The sequence below is a fragment of the Ovis aries genome, chromosome 1 (genome assembly GCF_016772045.2).
Source record: "Ovis aries strain OAR_USU_Benz2616 breed Rambouillet chromosome 1, ARS-UI_Ramb_v3.0, whole genome shotgun sequence".
In the NCBI taxonomy this organism is placed as follows: Eukaryota; Metazoa; Chordata; class Mammalia; order Artiodactyla; family Bovidae; genus Ovis; species Ovis aries.
This window is the reverse complement of record NC_056054.1, coordinates 218350767-218372921: the sequence shown is the minus strand read 5'-3', so window position 1 is coordinate 218372921 and position 22155 is coordinate 218350767. Positions and strand designations below refer to the sequence as shown.

The window sequence follows — 22155 nt, the reverse complement described above, 5'->3', positions numbered from 1 at the left end:
CACTTTCAAGAGGACCAGAACTTGCCTTTTCTTTTTAATTATTCGTGTACTTCTTATAACAAGTATGTTCCAATCTGCAAAAAATGCTGTGGATGTTCAAATGCTGAGAGATGAGTAAAACCACAGGTTTCATGTGGTCCATTTCAGACCCATACTGAAACAGTAGGATAACATGTATATCTACCCCTTCCAACTTACAGAGACTGACACAGATAAAGAAAAAGTGCTCAGAAACAAAACTCCATCTGGGCAAAGTTCCACACCCACCAATATGTAGGGACTGCGGTAGCCTACAGATAGCCATTTAGGACACATCAGTGAAGCTCTCTGTATTCTAGGACCAAGCAGGCAAAATTATCAAATATATAAAGACAGTACAGTTACACAGTCAGGCCTCCCTTTAGATGTGGTTAATATTGCACTGACTTTCTGAACTTAGCCTGGTTTTTAGTATAACTCACTACCACATCACAGCCCAAGATCCCTCTAAATAGCTCCTACCCAGCCACACATGAGAGAATGTCTCTGTAAAACATATTGTGAAGATCTGCCTATTAAAAATCCTTAAGCTCTGTTTGTTTGTTTATTTTTTTAAAAAATCAACTTGCAAGGCCAGTGTAATAAGACACTGTGGCTTTTATGGAAGAGGTGAAATAATTTTAAACACAGACACACAATGAGTTTATTTATTTAGAAACTTGTTAAATAGAGTCTGGGAATTCAAATATTCAATGTTGACATTGTACAGAACTGGCCAGGAGCCAGAATCCAGTCTCCAGAGGGACCCATTGGACAAGGAATTCAGGCCTTTCTCTCCTCCCACTTGAGCTAAATAGGTAGAGGCCATTAGTTATACCCACAGCAATATCTGAACCGCACTCAAATAAGCTGCCCTGGCCAGGGCACTTCAAAGGACGGTAAGTGTGTTTAGCTTTTTAGTGCTGAACTAGAGCAATATGTCACACTTTTGAAAGAGTTTTGTAAACAGTTTCTTCCTTATGTAGAAATGTCTCTGAAGTTTCTTGTATGGCATGTAAACAAAGGTAATTAACAAGGATTACACTTTTTTCATTTACTGGGGAAAAAAAAAATAATACCCATCTGTGTGCAAACTGGAGATCTAGGAAGAAGAAACACGCTGCTTCTCTCTTCCTTTCTCCCCTCTCTTGTTTGTTCCATTTGTTTGTCTCCTTTTCATCCTCTTCCTCACACTTGTTCTCACTACCCAGCCAATTTCCTTGAGAATTCCCTGGTAAACTCAAGAGTGGGAAGGGGAAAATCTAATTTTAGAAAGAGGACCTTGGCAAATGAAGTGGGGAGGAAACTAGTGATTCATATAAAAGAAAAGCAGACCCCACAGATCTTTGTAGAAAGTGCCTAGAGCTGAGACTTTCAGCTCAAGAAGGGTTAACCACCTCTCCAGAAAAATGTGCCCATCTTTACAGAGTGACTGTCTGCTCCTGCCCCACCTCCCCAGAGCTCCTCTCTCCTCTGTCCCAGGGGGTTAGGAAGGGGCTTGCTTTGCCCGAGAGAGTGAATGGGTAAGTGTCCCTGAACCCCTGAGCTGTGAGAGAGAGTGTGTGTGTGTGTATGTTTGTGCATGTGTTGTACAGGGTCGGTGCAAACAAGGCTCCAAGAGAAGCACCACGCCAGGCACACAGCATCTCAGATGTTGAAAGGGAAGAAGCTTTGGGCCTGGGAGCTAGAAGCCGAGCAGCTGGAGGAGTGAGGTGTGGAGGGGAGGGGGCTCTGGTGAACACTACCTCCCTCCTCTCTAGGGCCTCCCCAGGTCCACCCCCAAGTCCCACCCGGCCTGGTTTCCAGATGACTGGAGGGGTGGGGGGGACGGCAGTGAACAGTGAACGGACAATGTACCCAGCGCTTGGGAATAGGGCTCTGCCAAGCTCTGAGTACCTTGGGAACACGGTAAGAGCCATTGGCCAGCAGATGACAAGTCAAGTTTCTCCATTTCAGGGCCCGCTTCCAGCAGAGGCAAACGGAGGATGTGTGGGGAGAGAGGAGACTGGGCCAGGCCTGCCGAGGGCAACAAGTCGGTGCTCCCCTGCCCTCCTGGCCCGGGAGGATGGAGTCTGGAGTCCCCAGCTGTGGCCTTCCTGCCCCGGGCGATGTCTGCAGCCTGGGATAACATGGCCCTAAGTCGCAAAAAATGAAATAAAATAAACTCCCAAACGACAAGATGTTTAAAGAAAAACTGCTTACTGAATTATTACCCTCAACTTTTAAAAAAGAAGAAAGCAGAAACGTCGGGATGACGCATTAATTTCTATTCGATGAGCGTCCTACGTGTTGAATGTCTGCCTGCTGAGGAGGCCGCGCCCGCCCACGGGTAGTGAGGGGAGGCCTCCGCTCAGAAAGCCAAGAGCTGGGCTACCCTGCAAAAGACACACTCAGGCACACTTACACAGACACACTGCAGCCAGTGGCCCCCAGACCTGCGACTCCTCAGCCCCTCACAAATAAAAACCTGAAAAAGGAGCCTTTTATTCCAGCCTTCAGCCCCTGTAGCTAATGAACCGTCCCCTTCCAGAGTGTTGAAGATGAGTGTGAGGGGAGAATGAAAAGCGTTATTAACCTTCCCCTAAACACAGATTTTTTTTTTTTTTTTTTGGCGAAACACATCGAAATGCTTCGTTCTAAGTGCCAAATACAATAAAGAAGCCCTAAGCCAGGGTGATGGTCAAGTAATGGCAAATAAACCGCCTTCCTAAACGGGGCCTCCGCAGGGCAAGCGCTTTTTCCCCTCCTCAAAAGCAGACTGAAATAAACAAAATGCGCGTTTTAAGCAAAGCTTTGCGTTTTCATCTGAGCTTTTTAAAGGATAAAGGAAAACGCAAGTAGATGGGCATGGGGCAGTGGAGGCTGGAACCTGGGCTTGCGGTTCTTTACCATCTTATGTACTAGGCTTACTAAGGGGAGGCGTTTAAGCAGGAGAGGAAGAGTCGTCATCTACCTTACCTACTTCAGAGCCTTTTTAAACCGAGATCAAGTGTACAAGTAACAAGTGCCCCCCCTCCCCCGCCCTCCCCTCACCGGGGTCTTGCTAATCGCATCGCCTTCTGGGTCTTTACAAGACTTCTGCGTGGCCCGGTAGCTAAGGGGGGTTATTCGTTGCAACTCTTTCATTGCTGTGATTGAAACCCTGCCGGGTGTCACTTTGGAGAAGTGGGGTGGGGGGGTTCCTTCGGTTTTCGGGCCCTAGACGCACTAGGCAGATCCAACTTCACTTCTTCCCCATCACCAGAAGGAAACAGTTGCAACTGGCATTTCTGGCACGGCCCAGGTGCTGTCCTGGCCGCCCAAGAAAACGGCTGGGAAGCCTCACCCGGCTGCCAGAGATTGCTTGGCTTTTAGTTTTCTTTTCTTAAAGGTGGGAATAAAAGCCACCATCTTTAGACGGTACAAATGTCAGTCTTCTTGCTTTTCTCTTATTTTTTTTTTTAATGTAATGGCTTATTCCTCCCAAATGATTTGCAACGAATGTATCGGTTTTAACTATTGTGTAAGAAAAAAACAAGCCCTGTAAGTCGGGAAGTAGGCTGTGCATTCATTCTGAGTTTAACTTCAGCGGTACTTTCAGGGTCTGTGGTCCCTGGTTTGGATCCTTGGAATCCTGTACCTTAGCCAAGATCGCGACAAGACTTGGCCGCCAAAGAAATTTACAAAATACATGAAGAATAACAGTCGAGGAAACAACTGTTTCTAAGTGACTTGATTCCACTGCAGTGTTTACTTTTACAACAAGAAGGGTGGTTTTGTTTTTTAAAGTATGCTGGTCACACTGCCTCTTCCTAACCCAGAAAAAAGAAAGAAACCCGGTCCAGACACAGCCCCGAAGTTTTCGCTGGCTTCACAGCAGGGGTCAGCGACTATCTCCGCCCTGCGCTCGGAAACGCACGCACTACGCGGGGGAAGGAAATAGCGCTTCAAGATACAAAAAATTCTTAGTTTTAATATGATTTCCTTCGTTACCCAGATTAGAACCAAAGAATTGCTTAAAGCAGCGCTGCTGTCCGAAAGGCAGCCGTGTTGGCAACAGCTGGAGCAGCGCCAGCGGGAACCTGAGGCTTAGCAAGAAAAGTTTGTGAGAGTTCGCATCTAGTTATCAGAAAGCCGCAGCGGCATCCTTAGAAACACTAGACACAAAATAAACGGGTCTCCCACTGGATGAATGACAAGTATCCTCAGATAGGAAACCAGACTCGGTTTCTGGATGTTGAGTGGGCTGTGCGTGCGGGAATGTTTGAATTCGGCAGCGAACAACTTGGTAATTAAAATAGTTGAAAAAGTTGCCCAAGAAAATTTGAAGGGTTTTGTGTTTGTTCTGCTTTCACTTCGGCGGATACCAGGCAATGAGGCGCGCGAAGGGTTCGGCTTTCATTTCACAACTTAGGCAGAGTTGAAAGCGGCTCTCAACCCCCCGCTTCGTCCGCGCAACCACACACACACACACACACACACACACACACACCCCTAAACTTCAGTCGGAATTGAAGCCCACAGGCCTGCAAGCATATATGTACATTTATTCCTCCTCAGATGAAAATAAAGACATCGGCCCCATTAAACGCGAACAGGAAAAACAGGAGTTCCACGGGCGCGCTTTGACACTGTCGCAGCTAAGTAAAATGAACAATATCCAAAAGAGAAACAAATGGACTGATGGCCCAAGGACTCCTATATATAGCTTGATCCCTGAGACCAGACCGAAAGGAAACATATTTGGGCGAGAGGGAGTGCTTGGGTGAGGACTGAAAGAAGCACTGGAAAGGCGCCTAAGATGACAGCATCTCGCTGGGCTAGACCGCGGATTCTCACCACCAAAGAAACCAAGCCGCCCGAGGTGCCGCTGCCCTACGCGCGGCTGCGGCGGAGACACCAAAGGCGGGAAGGCTCGGGGCTTTACTTGGCTTTAATATGCAGGGGTGGGGGAGACTAGGGGTTCACTTAGGAGAAGCATCCTACCCACCACCCTATCTCTACGTTCTCTGACCCACACGCAAAACAAGAGAATTATGTTTTCAGCGAGAGGGAGAGCGAACAGCGGCCTGTGCTTTGCCGAGGCTGCTGCAGCCCCGCGTGCTGACACCTTGCGGAGGAGCGCTTTGAACTCCCCGGATCGCTCCGGGACTCGGCACCGCCGGGTCCCCTTAGACTCGACGTAGAAGCATTTGGACAAATCCAGTCCCGTCGCCTATACTCCCGGCTGATGCTACCGATTTCCCGGACAGTCTCGGCTCTGCAGGCAATGCCGGCCGAAGCCACCCAACACTTCGGCGAGAAGCATGGGGGATGGGAGTCCCGTCGCCCCTGCCCCGAACTCAATCGCCCTCTTCCCGCGTGACCAAGGCCGCTCCACGCCGGGCAGGCAGGGGGCGCCGGGGAGGGTTAGTGACCCAAGACCTCGGCTGCGTCCAGAAACAGCGCGGGAGGCTCCGCCGCGCCCTCTCCGAGCCCAGTGTCCCCGCAGCCCGCCCCCTGGGGGTCACTCGGCGCCCTGCCATCCTGGAGCTCGCAGGCCGGAGCGCGCCCTTTCGGCCTCCTTCTCCTCGACTGCTGTCGCCGCTGGCTGCGCGCCCTCTACTCCGCGCTCTCCAGGCGCTCGCGGGGCCTCTTCTCTCCCCACCTGCCCGCGGCTCGGCGGAGCTGGTAGCTCGGCTCTGCCCGCGCCACCGCCCCCCCTCGCCACCACACACACACACACACACCCTCGTCTCCCCCACTCCCCACCCCAGTCCTCCCGCCGCGCCGCGCACGCTGGAGAACACGGCAGAGCGCACAGCGCCCACTACCGCAACAGCCGCTCGGCGCAGCCCGCCAGCCCGCGCAACTTCCAGCGGCCGCCTCGCAACTTTTCCCAACTCCACCACGGCTGCCCGCCGCCGCTGCCGCCACTGTAGCTCCCTCCGAGCCTTCCACCCACCCCAAACCCCAGAAACAAACCGAGGCGCGAAAAAGTCTTCTTTCCCCAGCCCGATGCCCCCCCCTCGATCCCCCACTCCCCCTCCCACACCCGGGACTAGCTGGTTGGCCAGAGGCAACTCTCCTCCGCCTGGGGGGAAGGAGAGGGGAGGGGGAGACTCTCGCATCTCCTCTCCCCCCCCCCCCCCCCACCCACCCCACCCCTTCCCGCTCGCTCTCGCTCTCTCTCCTCCCTCCCACCCAGGTCTTTGCTGCCCCCACCCCCACCCCCACCCCGGGGTTGCCACAGCTGGCCCGCGCACTGGGCTCGAGGGTTGCCCCGGCTCCTCTGGCGCCCAAACAAGGAGCTAGAGCGCGGGCAGCCGGCGCGGAGGCTGAGACTGGCAGGTTGCTGGAGCTGCTCTGCGCCTGCCCTCCACCCGGGGCCCCGGCGCGAGAGGCAGCCCCGCTCTCCCTCCCGGAGCGCTGTAGACAGATATGCAAGATGGCAGAGGAGGGGGAAATCCAATAGAAAAGGGATATTGCACCTACTTGTGGCCAGTTTCCTTGCCCTGCCTTTGGATCTCATGCTGTGCCCAGTCCTGCAGCCGCTGGTGTGTGGTTGGGGTTTTTTTTTCTTGGATCTTTTCCTTCTTTTGCTCTCCCTCTCGCTCCCTCCCTCTCCTCTCTCTCTCCCTCTCTCTCTCTCTCTCTTACACACACACACTCACACACACTCTCTCTCTCTTACACACACTCACTCTCTGTCTTTCCCTCTTTCACTCTCTCTCCCTCCCTCTCTCCCTTTCTCTCAATCCACACTCGCTATCTCTCCAGCATTGTCAGTTTGGACACCTTCGCACATGCGCGCTAGACGCCCCTCCAACATCTCAGCGCCGCCAAAAAAAGTTTGGAGCGATTTATCACTTTGATTTGGAGATCTTGTCAGATGGCAATCGCCGAGGAGGCGGAGAAAGGGAGCCATGGGGAGGGCGGCGGGGGGCGGGGAACGAGCGCAGGGAGTCGGAGGGGAGCAGACACCTCGCCCAGAAAAAGAAAAAAAAAAAAAAGGAACGAAAAGGCTCGGGCAAAGGATTGATTTCATGTTGAAATTACCAATAAGCCTGTATCATTAACATTATTGTTTTTCCCACCATAAATTGCAGGACATTTTCTGTACGGTCCTTGGGGGAAAGCAAGGAGTAGGGGGAGGGGAGGGGACTTCTAAAAATGTTTCCCACACTAAAGAACTAGAAGGACCGGACTCTCGGAGAGCGATCCAGGAGAAAGTGAGAATCATCCTGAACTTCGGGAAATCTGCGGCGGCTACTACTGCTACTGAAGCTATTGCGGCTTCTGCTTTCAGAGCTGAAAGCAGAATAAATAACTGCTTCTTCCTTGATTTTAGGTGTAATGCTAATACTTCCTGCCATCCTTGGAACATGTCAGTTGCTGGTCTATTCCCACCAAGTAATAATGATCACCCTTGATTCCCAGGTCCGGGAACCTTGGGCATTTGACATCCAAGACCTTCTTTTTGCCTTCCCTGAGGTCGGCTGTCACCTTCCGGCCTCCCCCACCGCTGCCCCTGTCGCCTCCTGCTGCAGCTCAGCCTGTCTGCCATTTCACTCATTCGCTTAAACCCACGACCTCCCGGGTCATAAAGAAGAGGTAGGAGAGAGATTCCCCCATCACCACCACTTTTAAAAAAATACATTATTGAAATTTTGCTTTTAATTACAGGATTTACCAAAGAAGTGGGCACGCAGAAATGGGGACCTCTTAAAGGAGCTAGCTGTGTTTAAGGTATGAATAAATCCCGAGTAAGTGTGGATTTTCTTTTGGTACAGCCTCCTTACCTTAGTTTTGTTCAATATCTTCCATGAGCTATTTATGTCCCCATTAATATCTGTTGCAAATCCTGCCAGACACCGTAAAAGAAAATCACAATTTTTTTCTCTGTGCTACAGTGATACATCCTTGATGTTCAAGTTAAAGGAAAGAGAAAAGAATAGCAGGTTCTGGGCATGAGTTTAAGGCACGGTAGGGGAAGGAAGATAACAGAGAATGCCCAACTCTACCTGTTGTCATTTATTGTCAAAACTAGGAACAAATAGCAAGGTTCAACCCCAAATGGGACTATCCATCAATGGCTCGCAAATATCTTTATTCCAGAAAATTGAAATGTGAAATATTCAGCTTGGCAAGGATGCCCATCACTTCTGTTTGTCCAGAGCTGTGTAATTCTGGGAGCATTTGGCTGTCAGTACAGGTCCCTGGAGAAGCAAGCTACAAGACCCAAGGGAGACAGATGTGTAATGTTGAAATGTGAGGTAGGGGAGGGGGAGATGGAACAGGGTGATGAAAAAATTACACAGGGTAGGAGTAAAACAGTTTCCAAAAGAGAAGACTCTGGTGCCCACACACATGGGTACAAGAGAACTCTTTCATCCCCTCTGAAGTAAAGAGGCAAGTTTGGGTGGGGGTGTTTCCATTCCTTCTACAACTACTATTGCTCTCTGCATACAGGTGGTGTGCTCATACATTTGGCCGGTGCAAAATGACCAAGCACTTCAGCATTCTGAATGTCAATGCCGGAAGTCTATGACTGAGTTCACTAGTTTCCCTCAGTGTACATGAAGGCAAGCCTTCCCTCCAACCAGAAAAGGTCCTCAGAGGAAAAGGAGAAATGGGAGTTGAGAGCTTTCACCAAAGAAAGTAAAATCTCTAGGGAGAGAAACGCACTAGACTGACTGGCTAGAAGTGCATAGATACAGCTTCTGATCAGTTTAAAGGACTCTCTGGGGACCCTCACCTAGGCCAGAGGATAGAGAGGCAGTCCAGAGGACCAAGCCCCTCCCAGCTATCCAAACCTAAAGGTCTTTGACCTTCAGGAAGGATGGTAGAGTTCACCAAGGACGTTTAAGAGCACCTGGACATGAGGAGGCTCTGCCTGAGAGGTTTCATTTCACCTTCTCACTCTGGGGAACTTAAAAAATAAATAAAAGAAGTTAATATTGCCCCTTGTACTATTCTACTTAATTCCTTTTATCTCATGCCCTGGGTGGGGGTGGACGTCTATATTTGGGTCCCGTTGCAGAAAGGGGGTTAAGAGAAGTGATGGGCAATTTTATAGAAAATGAAGGGACCATGGAATCAAACCCAAGTAAAAACAAGACCCACATGTGAAGCTGCAGCCCTTGTTTCTGCTGAAAAATTATAAACCACAGTGGCGGACCAGGGGTTGGGGTGGGGGCTGTGAGAATTGGGTGGGATACGGAAAGCTAAAGAAATTCAAAACTGATTTCCCCCCAACTTTAGAGATCTCTGTCCTGAAAGCCTTTCTAGAGGGCAGGGGGTGTGGGGAGTGAGGCATGGCCAGGGCACACACCCCTCCTGATTTTTCAAATCCCTGGGGTCACGGTGGCTTCAGCGCATGGGTCTTCAGCCTGGTCTTTCCGAGAGTTTCCGACAGGAGTGAAGCCAACATATTCTAACTGAAAAAATAAACACAAACTCCTCTGTGTCCTTGGGCCAAAGCACTGTGAAAAAATCAGGCATCATACTTGTGGATGTTGTTTAATAAAAGTACTCACAGAATCATCGCTTTTGTTTTCAAACCTGAAAACTGGATTTCTTTTCTTTTTCTTTTTATTTCTTTCTTTTATCATGTGCTTTCTGCCCTGAGTGTTAATAAAAGAACTGACGTGCTAGTTCAAGTGTGTTTAACCTGATGGAGCAAATGCCAGCAGCCACGGACCGCGCTCACCGCCTGCAGCGCCACTACCCCCTGAGCGCCAACCCTGGCGGGTTCCCACTCCCCCGTACCAGGACCCCGTCAGGTCCACCTGACCCAAGTCTCAGCCGTGAGACCCAACAGGTGACTTTCTGTTCAGCGGCCCCTGAGGTTCCCGACACCCTTTGACGTCCCGTCTAAGCTGTTGCTGGCCCAAGAGAAAAGAGGCCTCCAACAAGTTGTTGGAGCTGCAGTCGCTGCCTGCATCCGCACCGTCCGCCTTTCCCTCTCCTCCTGAAATTCGTTTCCTTAAGGGGCAGTAGACTGGGTCCCAGGTTTTCTTGCGTTTCCTCCCACGGAAACGGGCATCCTGGAAACAGTGCGTCCTTGGAAAGTCGATGAGTTTACGGGCTGTTTGGATTTGCTTGTTTTATTACTGTCGTGGTTTTTTTTTTTCTTTCGGATTTTTTTTTCTATAACAGAAGCAGAGAACACGAGCTGGGAGCTGGAGGAAAGATGGGTCGTTGAAGAAGAGAACAGGACAAGCATATCTCTTTTCCAGCTATGTTTCTTTAGTTAAGGCTAGAAACAGCAAAGAACCGATTTTCAATAAATTACATGCAACAGGAAATTTTCCTTTCCTCGCATTATAATTGAACCAGCCCCACGGTATCTTTGAAAAAAAGTTTGAATTCTTTAAGGAGCTATTTCTTGGCCTATTGTCTTTGTGCAGTGAACTTTACATCTTGCTATTCAATCACAACCTATATTCTGCTGGCTACCAGCAAGATTAATTTAATCATTGTAATGCAATTATTAATACTGTTTACCCAACGCTGGGTTTCAGGTTGGCTGTTAAGAAATTAAACTCTCGCTGGGTGACCAGAGCTAGGCAGGGGTTTCTTCATGTTGAAATGAAACAGTCCTCTTTATTTAGTCTCAGAGCTCTAGCTTTCGGCCACCAGCTCAATTAGCCAAAATGGAAACAATTTTCATTCATTGCAATAACTCACTGTTCTTGAGATCGCTTTCAAAATACACACTTTATTATTATACGCTGACCTCCGTGGCGTGGAGTGGCAATAAAAGAAAGAGGCAGGGAGATCTATCTAGCCCCCTTCGGCTATAATTATTAGAAATTAATTGGGTTCAGGACCCTAGGTAGTCTAGCTAAATTAATAGCTTGTCTAGTGGTTAAAATCCGAATTTTTAGTTCACGGGAGAGAAAGAGAGAGAGCCACAGACATGAAATGCAGACCCAAGGGACGCCTGAGTTTACTTGCAAGACGCTCATCTATTAAATAGTGTCCAGAATACATTTGAGTTGGGGAGAGGGGCCCGGAGTTGGAGGGGGCGGGAGCCAGAAGAAAGAAAGGAGCGAGATGGGGAGGGTGGCTACGACTGAGCAAAAGGTCTCGAGTTGATTTTATTCGATTTTTCTTGTGTGCATTGTTTTCGGGAGGGGTTGCATTTAGGGGTTAAAATAAAAAATAAAGATCCCGTGTACTCGGAGCTGTCGTGCCGGAGTAAAAGTGAAAAGGGAGCCTTAGGCAAAAGGAAATTACTGCGAGCCCGCGTGACCTTTCAGGGAGGTAATCAATCAAGTGATCAACAGGGATATTTATCATCGCTATATAGGACTACTTCGCCCTGCACGGGCGGGGGTGGGGTGGCGAGAGGAGGGTGGAGACGCGCGCGCGCGCGCACACAAACACACACACACATACACACACATAATCACAAAAGTTTGGACAAACCTGATTAAGTCTCAAGACAGAGAACGTAGGCTTTAATAGATGTTAAGATTGTCCCTTTAGTCTGGGAGAAACACTGCCTTATACACCCACGCAAGGGGAAACGCGCACATTCCAGCTGCAGTGGCTGTGTGAAGGTGTTAAGTTGAAAGCGTCCACTGAGCTTTGCCCAGAAAGGAAAGCTCTCGGTGATTAGAGCGCTGGAAGGGCGGGCGAGGCGCGGGGCTAGCTTGGTTTCATTGACCTGCGGGAGAAGGGGCGCCACGGGCCGCAGGGGGCGCGGGAGGCGGGTACCCCTCTCAGCGGCGCACGGACGCCGGGTCAGAGCACCCAGGCAGCCTCCTCTTCCTGCGAAATCCTCGCGCTGCCCCAGGGAGAGAGGGGGGTGGTGTGCTCGGGGCCAGCCGGCTCCGGCGACCACGCGCTGCGGGATTTCGGCGGCCGCGCGTTTTCTGCCGAGTTGTTACCTTCTCTACCTTGTAAAACTCGCCGTTTTGTAAATTGCGTTTTCTGTCCTGGATTTCTTAGCAAATCGTTAGGTTTTACAATCCTGCTCCTACTCTCTGGTCGTTCAACACCCCCTCCCCAATGTCAGAAGTGTACGTAAGGGAAGAGGGGGAGCGAGGTGGCTGACTTTTCTATAATGATAATGATATTAAATAGTAGACTTTGAATCTAGGCTCCCGAGGCCCTTGCCCAGCTCGGGGATTGTAATCAGCAGTTCTTGCGAGAGAAGGTCGGGCTGATTACTGGCCCTCGAGGCTGAGAACTATTTCCCGACGGGTTTATGAAACACAGGTTGGGGTGATGCGCGCCACCTCCCAGGTAGCTTGCCGCCGCTCCCGCGGTGTGGGAATGTGGGGCCGCGCCAGGGCCCCGCTGGTTGGCACCAGATGCTGAGCTCGCGCTCCCCCGCCCGTCGCTCCCGCCGCCCTCTCCAGGATCGCAACGGCCTGATCCCGCACAGCCTTAGTCTGCGGCGCCCCCGCCTGGCTTCCCCGGCCGCCGCAGCTCCGGGTGCGCCCGCTGCGTCGGGCTCCAGCTGTGCACAGTAGCCGCCAGGGTGTGGGGGTGGGAAACAGCTGGACCGCCCGGGGGAAGCGTGTGTTGGGGTGGAAAGAAACCCAGCAAGGAGGATTATGAGGCGATCAACTCCTGGAGTTGCTACTGGTTTAGGATCAGGAGGAGCAGCTTCGGGGGGCACAAATCTCTGCCCGTGGAACAGGAGCTCTGGAGAGAAACCAGAGTACTGGTACGCGATGCCCCGGAGAAGTTTGCAACTCCTTAGGTCCCTTCTGAAAGAATATGCCAGAGGAGTGCACCTCAAATTTAAAAGTGCATGTAACTCCCCCGCCCCGCCGCCCCGCGGGGGATCTTGTTTAAAAGCGCTTTCTGATTCAGTTAAGTCTAGAGTAAGACCCAAGCAGTCTGCATTCCTAACACCCTCCCAGGTGAAGCGGGTTCTCCTGCAAGTGTGGCCCGTGGATCAGCGACAACAAGCATAACCTGAACTTTATTAGAAACGCAGAATCTCAGGTCTCAACCCAGACTTACTAAATCGAAATCAACATTTTAACAGGTGGCTCGCTTGAACATTTTGAGTTGGAGAAGCACTGCTCTAGAATGTTCCTGGCCGGGTTTTCTTTCTCTTGTCTTGGATCATGACACCTCTGTGATAACCTCATTTTAAATCCTGCTTTCTGCCTTGGTCACCGGAGCGGGCGCAGTGAATGAACGTATACCATTTACAACTCCTCTGGCCCCCGTCTGCCACCAGCAAGGCCTTCCTGGATCCTGGTCTGACTGACAGCCGCCTCCACTTCCCACTCACTCGCACCCCCACCCTTTTGCTGTCAAGTGTATGACATGTATTTCTCCCTCCTTAGATTCGAGTTCTTTGTTTACACGTCTTCCTTCCCCTCTCAGCTGTAGGCTTCTTGAAGGAGACCATGCCTATCTTCTCTAAGCTTTGTTTTCTCACTCTAACATGGAGTTGTTCCTTTCCATGTGGGATTAGTGTATGAAAATGTGAACTGTAAAGCTGAAACAACTGTTATCTCTTTTTCTCAACCCCCCTTTCCATAGGCTAGCACAATGCTTTATATCACTAAGCACTTAATTTGTTGTTGTCTCTCTCTGGAAAATTCTGGAACTCACACATCTGATATCCTGAGCCCAGATTACAGCCAAATGTAAAGCTCTTTGTGTAAGCCCTTGAGTTCTAGTTTTCTCTTCTATAGAATTCTCTAGAGAAAGAGAAATCTGGGGCAGAAGGAATTCAGAGAATTGTGTGACATCTTCATATTCTAATTTTGTGACTCAGAGATTTGATGCTGAAGCCTGGATATCTCAGCATTTCTAAATGATAAATAACTGAAGGTTGAGATGTTCAAGGGTTAAAAGCTAGGTTTTGTAAAACAAAATTAAATAAGTCCTTTTTTAGGGTCTGCAAAAGAGACAAATACCATCAAAGATCCTGGAACTCTTTTGGAAAAACCGTGGTTGCCATCTTTAGGAAAAGATGGCAGTGTTCAAATTTAAGGACTGCTATAAATTAGACAAACTCTGGGAGAGCAAAATAGCATTCCAAGACTTTAAGAATCAAACCTTTGAAAGTTCAAATCCCAGTCCTACCTTTACCAGATCTGTTACTTTAAGCAAGTTATTGAATGTCTCTGAGTCCTCGTCTTCTCTGTATAATGGGGAAAATTGTGTATATCTTGCAAAATCATTGCAAAGATTAAAGATAATGTTTACAAAGTGTTTGGTATTTAGTGCCTACTACCTATAAAAATTTAACAAATGGAGCTATAAGAGATCTAAGTTCTAACATTTGTAATTTGGCATAATGATAAGGCTTATGTTAAGTGTGTGTGTGTGTGTGTTTCCAGGAGTCTTGGACAGTGCCCTTCCCATTCCCATCTGGATTGAGACTTTTTTTCCTTTGCTCAACAGACTATTCTCTCAAATAGCTGAAACCCAAGGCCTTTGATATATAAAATCTGGCTGGTGCCGCTAGATCTCAACATTGCAGTTTGACAGGCACCAATGTGTGTGTGGTTGGATTTTTAGCTACTTATTTTTAATGGTTTCTTGTGTACTTGTGCCTGCTCTCTACATGAAAAGTGAAAAAAGCGAAAGCTTAGTCATGTCCAACTCTTTGCAACTCCATGGACTGTAGCCGGCCAGGCTTTTCTGTCTATGGGATTCTCCAGGCAAGAATACTGGATTGGGTAGCCATTCCCTTCTCCAGGGGATATTCCTGACACAGAGATCAAACTCTGGTCTCCTGCACTGCGGGCAGAGTATTTATCATCTGAGCCGCTATATGAATCAGGGTTATACCAAACAGCTCATCCCGAACTGAACCCTGACCATCTCCCAGACAGCTTGAGGCAACAGAATCTGGGCCACGGTGATAAGCGCCCCTGAGACTCACTGACAGGAGGGTTGCTCCCCCCCAGCCATGTGATTGCAAGTCTTTCAGAACAGTAGCTACAAAGTCATCGCTTGAAGATATCTAGTGTGTCTAGTCAGAGAAGGCAATGGCACCCCACTCCAGTACTCTTGCCTGGAGAATCCCATGGACAGAGGAGCCTGGTAGGCTGCAGTCTGTGGGGTCCCTAAGAGTCGGACTCGACTGAGCAACTTCACTTTCACTTTTCACTTTCATGCATTGGAGAAGGAAATGGCAACGCACTCCAGTGTTCTTGCCTGGAGAATCCTAGGGACGGGGGAGCCTGGTGGGCTGCTGTCTATGGGGTCGCACAGAGTCAGACACGACTGAAGCGACTTGGCAGCAGCAGTAGCAACAGTGTGTCTAGTAACCATAGTCTCTCCCTGTGAGATGAAAGCCACACAGACAATTTGAATAGAGAGGTCTTTAAGAGGATTAGTAAGTGCTTTCTCTTAAAAAAAAAAAAAATTGTTTACTTGATTTCTTGTTTGTTTATTGTTTTGAAATTTTGATTTTCACGAATCTAGTTGTTACCCTTACTGTCAATACATGAAACTAATTGACAGTCTATATCGCTGCCAGGAAATAAAAGACCTGTGAAATTTACACATGAAGTACAATTCTTTACTCAAACAAATGATTATGGTTGACATGAGAAAATATAGACGTCATCGAAGTACATTAATTTACTTAATGTACTTTTAAACTTATAGATATAGCAGATTTTCCACATCTTTTAAAGCACAAACTATAGGACCCATGCTGAGACAGCTTATAGAGAAGACTGCCTTGTAACAAGATCCTCAGTACTCAGTAACTTAATTCCTTTGACTTGGGTCCAAGGCAGTCCTGTCTACCCTCAAACTCAGCTATAGAGTGAACACCCTTAGCCATGACAGAGTGTGATACAGGTGTGCCCTGCTTTATGAAAAGCCACATCACAATGTGATTATTTGCTCCATGCTCTTTTATTAAATAATGAGTTCCCATGGGACATTTAAAATATGATTTGACTTACAAAAATTTGATTTACACTCACTTTTCCCAGAAACATACCTATGAAGGTAAAGTTCTATTTTTTTAAATGATGATGCATGTCCCTTAGCAAATGTTTTATAAGCAGTCCATTTTCAAAGGTTAAGACAAGGAAGCATACCACAGTTCTGAGACTGGAGAAGAAAGAATTTCTATATAGAAAGTCAACTGTACACAGAAGAAACTAGGAACTGATCTGTTGAATTATCTATTTTGAAGGTTCATGCAGATGTACTGGAAGTCTGATTCATGACAGAATTCAGTCTAAAAAGGTCTCAGAAAACGCAGTGCTCTTGTACTGGGTTTTAATACAAAAATTTCCAAATCAACTCTATAAACACTCTTGAAAATACTTTTCAACACTGGGGAAGAATTTTCTGTTGCATAGAAAAACTCGAGACTAATTCTAAGCTTGGTCTGTACTTATTCCCAGGTAGAATAGTCTGTAGGTAAAAATATTACCATCCATCTCATATCCAGGTTTTCACCTAGCTAGTTGATATTGAACTTGGAATTCTGAAGCTGGATATATTGATACATGCATACATTGACACATCATGACATTGGGATTGTTAAGGGCTCTGGGAGACAGATTTCTTTTCTAGCTGGGATGGAAGCACCAATGCAGAGCAATCAAGATAGTAAATGCTGTTAATATTCTGATGCATTTGCTTCTGTTGCATTACTGTTATGCTGAGATTTTAACAACAGTTGTGTTTAAATCTCTATTGATCAACAATCATACAGGTTTCTCCACCTCACTAAATGGGCAATCCAGAGCTTGGTGCCACTTGTGTCTCCCCCCACCCCACACCCCTGGGAAGGTGCAACCTGTAGTCATAGAGCATGGGCTCTTTAGCTCTAAGAACTACCTTTCCTAATTCACCCTTCAAACCACTGCCTGATTAATCTTCCTACAGCACAGTTCTGAAAATATCATTCTACTACTCAGAATCATCAAGAACTCTTAGTTTTTATTTTTGAGATAAAGCCCCAAATTTTTGCTTTTCATTCAAAGGTATTCTAAATAGAGGAACAAGCAAGAGAGATGGGAAAGCATGAGATATGCACCAGAAGTATTAAGAATCTTCTTCTGAAAAAAAAAAAGAATCTTACTATGCCTGAGTTATGGGATTCAAGAAGAGACTTCATAGGTTCAGAAAGCTAAGTTGGGCATATGCCATGGAGGGCTTATAACGAAAGGCAAAAATTGGGGGCTTTGTCTTGAAAATAACTGAATGATCTTGAAGATTCTGGTTAACATGGTGGTGTTATTAAAACTGTGCCTTAGGAAGAATTAAGCAGGCAATGGTGTGGGAGGGATTACATTTCCTCTTCACATGTTCAGTCTACCTATCTTTCAGATCCAAGACAAACATCACTGCCTCCAATAAACTGTTGATATATTTCTCCAAACTGGAAGCAATCCCTTCCCATTGCCAACCTCCTTTAGCACCTTTCCCTTGCATGTTGGTTTTGTCTGTTCCTCTATGATCTCTTGTAATGGATTGTAAATTCCTTGAGGGATATTTGTATCTAACACTTCTCGTCCTCCACGGTTAAAGAACATCTTGCTAAGAACTAGCAGCTCTTTCTAAATGTAAGGACTTCAGTTTTTCAACAATTTATGAAAATGCTCAGCAGTTACTATTTTTGATCAGCCACTCCTTCAGTCTCTCAACTTGTTCTTTGTTGTTCTCTGATTAGATACTTTTGTGCTATCTTCCATGTTTCTTCACCTTTCTTTCATAAATTCTCCTTCTCTCTCTGTGCTTAATTCTGAATCATTTCCTCAGATTTATATACAAGTTCTTTAATTCTCCCTTTATCTGTATCTAAGATCCATCTAGTCAAGGCTATGGTTTTTCCAGTAATCACGTATGGATGTGCGAGTTGGACAGTGAAGAAAGCTGAGCACCAAAGAATTGATGCTTTTGAACTGTGGTGTTGGAGAAGACTCTTGAGAGTCCCTTGGACTGCAAAGAGATCCAACCAGTCCATCCTAAAGGAGATCAGTCCTGAGTGTTCATTGGAAGGACTGATGTTGAAGCTGAAACTCCAATACTTTGGCCACCTGATGCAAAGAGCTGACTCATTTGAAAAGACCCTGATGCTAGAAAAGATTGAGGGCAGGAGGAGAAGAGAATGACAGAGGATGAGATAGTTAGATGGCATCACCAACTCAATGGACATAAGTTTGGGTAAACTCCGGGAGTTGGTGATGGACAGGGAGGCCTGGCGTGCTGCAGTCCATGGGGTTGCAAAGAGTAGGACATGACTGAGCAACTGAACTGAACTGAACTGAACCAGCTATTTAAACTGTCATTAATTTTTTTCCATCTCAATTATTTTTTCTATAATTTATATACATTCTCTCCAAATATGTGCCCATTACATTTTTACATTGCTTTGTTGGCTTATTCTCAAACTCAACGTTAAGTTTTTAAACATTTTAAGTATATTTGTTTTATCTAGCTTCTATTATGTGAAGTTTCTAGAGATCTAATCCTGTTGTTTGTTGTATCTACTTACCTTTGCTCAGATAGATTGTTTTCCTACTTTTTTAGAATTTTAGATTTTCAGTTCACTCTCAGCAAGACTTTATCTGTGGGAATCAAAATTACTTGAAGTCTTATCTTTCCAGAATGTTTTTTTTTTAATTTGCTTTATCAGATACCCAAGGATATCATCAATTTTTTATTTTTACCAGCCTGGGATTTTTCCAAACCTTGAGGAAGTATAATTAGAACCTCAGACATAAGTGATAGTATGCCTGTTGGGAAGAATTATCAGGGGAGACTTTTCATTTTAACCCAAGGGCCAGATGAGATAGAAGCTTCCTTGATTTTTCTAGACCAGACTTTCACTGGTAGTATAACTTTTTGAGACCCAGCTTCATGCACAGGTATCATTTCTAATTCATATTAGACAGAACTTTATGTCCTGATTCTATGAAGGTTTTGCAACTTAAGCCCAGAGTTCTCAAAGTTACTGGCTCCCCATCCCCCAACACAGACTGCCAAGATTCTTATCCACTCTATGTTCAGCCTCAAGGAGTTCCCTTTCTTTCTTTCAAGCACATTTATTAGTTGTTAAGCCAAATGCTTCAGTGATTTAGGAAGGGAGGGATTGCAGATTATTTAGTCCATAAAAATACTGGGATGTCTAGACTTGAAAATACTTGTGGTGGTTTATTGTTAGTGAATTTCAGTTTCAATATTTTTTCTTGAATTCTTCTTTTCAAAAGAAATGTCTGGGTCCCAAAACAAATGTAGAACCAAACATCACTTATAAGTAGAATCACAAAAACAGCCTGTTTTTGATCAGTTTAAAATCTCTCATACCACTTCCTTTATCTGGCCATTTCAAAATCGTTCAGCCTTCAAATGCCATCTCAGCCTTCTCTCTAATGCTTTCGTAATAATAGTAATAATAATTACAAAACAGTAACAACTATTTTTTAAGTGATTATCCTGTGTTAAGCAGTACACTGAGTCTTTGTATGCGTCACTTTCTAAGTAACCCTACCACATTTTTAACCTCATTATAAAGGTCAGGAAACTGATGTTCCTAAAAGTGGAGTGACTTGTTCAAGGTAACTTAGCTAGTGTTGGGTTGAACCATATGAAATTACTGATATTCAATGCATTTTTAGCCACAGAAAATGCATTTTTACATGGTTCAATATAAAGAGGGCAAAGATGGGATTCAAATTCAGATCTAATTTCTAATTTAATTCAACTCCCCCTGAACAGTACAGCCTCTCTATTATATTAATTACTTCTTCCTCTAGGCTACTACGACTCTCATACCATATTCTTTTTATTTTTATTATTTATTTGGCTGTACCAGGTCTTGGGCTTCCCAGGTGGCACTAGTGGTTAAAAAAAAAAAAAAAAAAACACCCACCTGCCAATGCAGGTAGATCATCAGAGACATGGGGTCATAAGAGATCTCTGGGTGGGGAAGATCCCTTGGAGGAGGGCATGGAAACCCACTCCAGTATTCTTGCCTGGAGAATCCCATGAACAGAGGAGCCTGACGGGCTGTAGTCCATAGGGTCTCGAAGAGTTGTACACAACTGAAGCGACTTAGCACACACGCATGCGCACTGGGTCTTAGACACAGCACGTGAGATCTTCGGTTGTAACACTCAAATTCTTCTGATCCGGGATTGAACCTGGGCCCCCTGCATTGGGAGAGCAGAGTCTTAGCCACCGGAGCACCAGGGAAGTCCTGTCATATCATCTGTCTTGATTCATTTTCTTCACTTGACCTTCACTTACAATAATGTACGTTCACCTGTCTTCTCCAGTCGATTGTAAACCCTTGAGGGCTGTGCCTTAGCTTTCCATCCCCAGTGCTTAGCACAGTACAAGTCTTCAATATTTTTTTATTTAAATAAAAAACTGAAGTATTCAATCATTGTGTGCAGTTGATGTGCTCCTGAGTTTTCCCTTTTATCTCATTTTCTCTTAATAGAAGTTTTTAGATAATATGGTCCCTAACTTCCCTGATGGCACAATGAATAAGAATCCACCTGCCAGTGTAGGGGACACAGGTTGGATCCCTGGTCCAGGAAGACTCCCGTGCTGTGGAGCAACTAAGCCCGTGTGCCGCAGCTCCTGAAGCCTGCACGCCTAGAGACTGTGCTCCGCAACAAGAGAAGCCACTGTAAGGAGTAGCCCACCCACCACAATGACGACTTGCCCTGGCTCGCAGGAACTACGGAAAGCCCACACAAAGCAAGAAGGCCTCAGCAAAGCCCCCCAAAATAAATAAAATACGGTCCCTAATCTTTTGACATTCTCGTCAAGTGGTGTCTGTGCCTCCCTCCCATGAACCCAGGCAGGTCAGAGGCCTCTCTTCTCACCAACAGAGAGAAGTAACGTTACGTGAGTCCCAAGCCTGAGCTATAACAGCCCGTGCAGCATCTGCCTAACTGTCTTGGAACATTCAGTCTCTGAATGCTTCCAACTGGGTGCTGTACCCCAGAACCCAGTGTCCACACTGTGAGAAAGCCAGCCCACCACAGGTTCTCTGGTCAACACTCCCAGCTGAGATAAACCTTTGAGTTATCCCAGCCCAGTGCCAGACAGGAGAGTGGATAAGTCCCTGGATGATTCCAGCCCCCAGCTGTTTGGGACACCTCCAGTCATTTGCAGAGGTCCCAGATGAAGCAGAAACAAGACATCCCTCTCTGTCCTGCCTGAATTCCTGACCCCCACACACTGTGAACAGAATGAAATTATTATTGCTCCACACCACTACCTTTGGGGCGGTTTGTTGTGCAGCAGTAAGTAACTAGAGCACTGCCTTCATCCGGCCTGTCTGCTCGGAACAGCTGTAGCCTGGTCAGTACTGAACCCTCTAGCTGCTATAGGGCTCTCCTTTCTCCTAATAACAAAGGTCTGTGGAGGGCAGCTGCTGCCATGTCCAGAATCAAAAGTGTGCTCCACATCTGCCTATTTATACATATCCTCATCTAGATATGTTGTCTGCGCAACCCCATGGCATGCAGCACGCCAGGCCTCCCTGTCCCTCACCACCTAGACATAGATTTTTTTTTTTTTAATTATTAAAGCCTGGTCTCACCCAACCTAAAACAAAATAAAGTATCAATCAGAACTCTTAAGATATCAGCACTACTCGGTGCTGCATTATTTACAAGAGTCAAGATCTGGAAACAACTCAAGTGCCCATTAATGGGTGAATGGAAAGATGTGATTATATATATAGTGGAATGCTACACAGCCATAGAATAAAAAGATGAAATCTCGCCATTGGTGACAACATGGATAGACCTTGATAGTATTGCAGGCATGCTTCAGCCATGTCCTGACTCTGCGAAACCCTATGGACTCTAGCCCACCAGGCTCCTCCATCCATGGATTCTTGAGGCAAGAATACTGGAGTGGATTGCCATGCCCTCCTCCACAGGATCTTCCCTATCCAGGGATCAAATTCATGTCTCCTGTGGCTCCTGCATTGCAGGTGAAACCTTTACTGCTGAACCACAAGGGAATCCCTTGAGAGTATTATGCTTAGCGAAATAAGTCAGATGGAGAAAGACAAATACCATATGACTTCACTCAAATATAGAAAACAAACAAAATAACCGAACAAACCAAGCCAAGCAAAAACACTTAGAGATTTGTGTAGTGGTTACCAGAGGGGACAGAGCAGAAGGACGAAACAGGTATAAGGGATCAACTGTATGGTGATGAATGGAGATTAAATTTTTGGTGATAAAC

The 22155-nt window shown here is 46.7% G+C and overlaps 2 protein-coding genes across 15 annotated transcripts in view; one reads left to right on the top strand and one right to left on the bottom strand.

The window, feature by feature from the left end:
- The window catches only part of MECOM (MDS1 and EVI1 complex locus), a 630714-nt gene extending 623900 nt beyond the window's left edge, over nt 1-6814 (bottom strand). For all 10 annotated transcript variants that reach the window (XM_012099708.5, XM_012099727.4, XM_012099711.5 and 7 more), the window contains exon 1: nt 6472-6814. In XM_012099708.5, coding sequence (XP_011955098.3) covers nt 6472-6508 — 37 coding nt within the window. In that variant the 5' untranslated portion in view covers nt 6509-6814. The remainder of the gene's footprint in view (nt 1-6471) is intronic.
- On the top strand, nt 859-10286 carry LOC121816976 (uncharacterized). Of its 5 annotated transcripts, none has more exons than XR_009595138.1 (4): nt 859-6533; nt 7417-7590; nt 7663-7725; nt 10138-10286. XR_009595138.1 is itself a non-coding variant. In XM_060394121.1 (2 exons), the coding sequence occupies exon 2, from the start codon at nt 5311-5313 to the stop codon at nt 6289-6291; it is 981 nt and encodes a 326-aa protein (XP_060250104.1). In that variant the 5' UTR covers nt 859-917; nt 1975-5310; the 3' UTR covers nt 6292-6475. The 5 variants fall into 5 exon arrangements, 1 of the variants encoding a protein (XP_060250104.1); XR_009595136.1 differs by lacking the exon at nt 10138-10286 and adding an exon at nt 8449-8939; XR_009595139.1 differs by lacking the exon at nt 7417-7590.
- The last annotated feature ends 11869 nt before the right edge of the window (nt 10287-22155 follow it).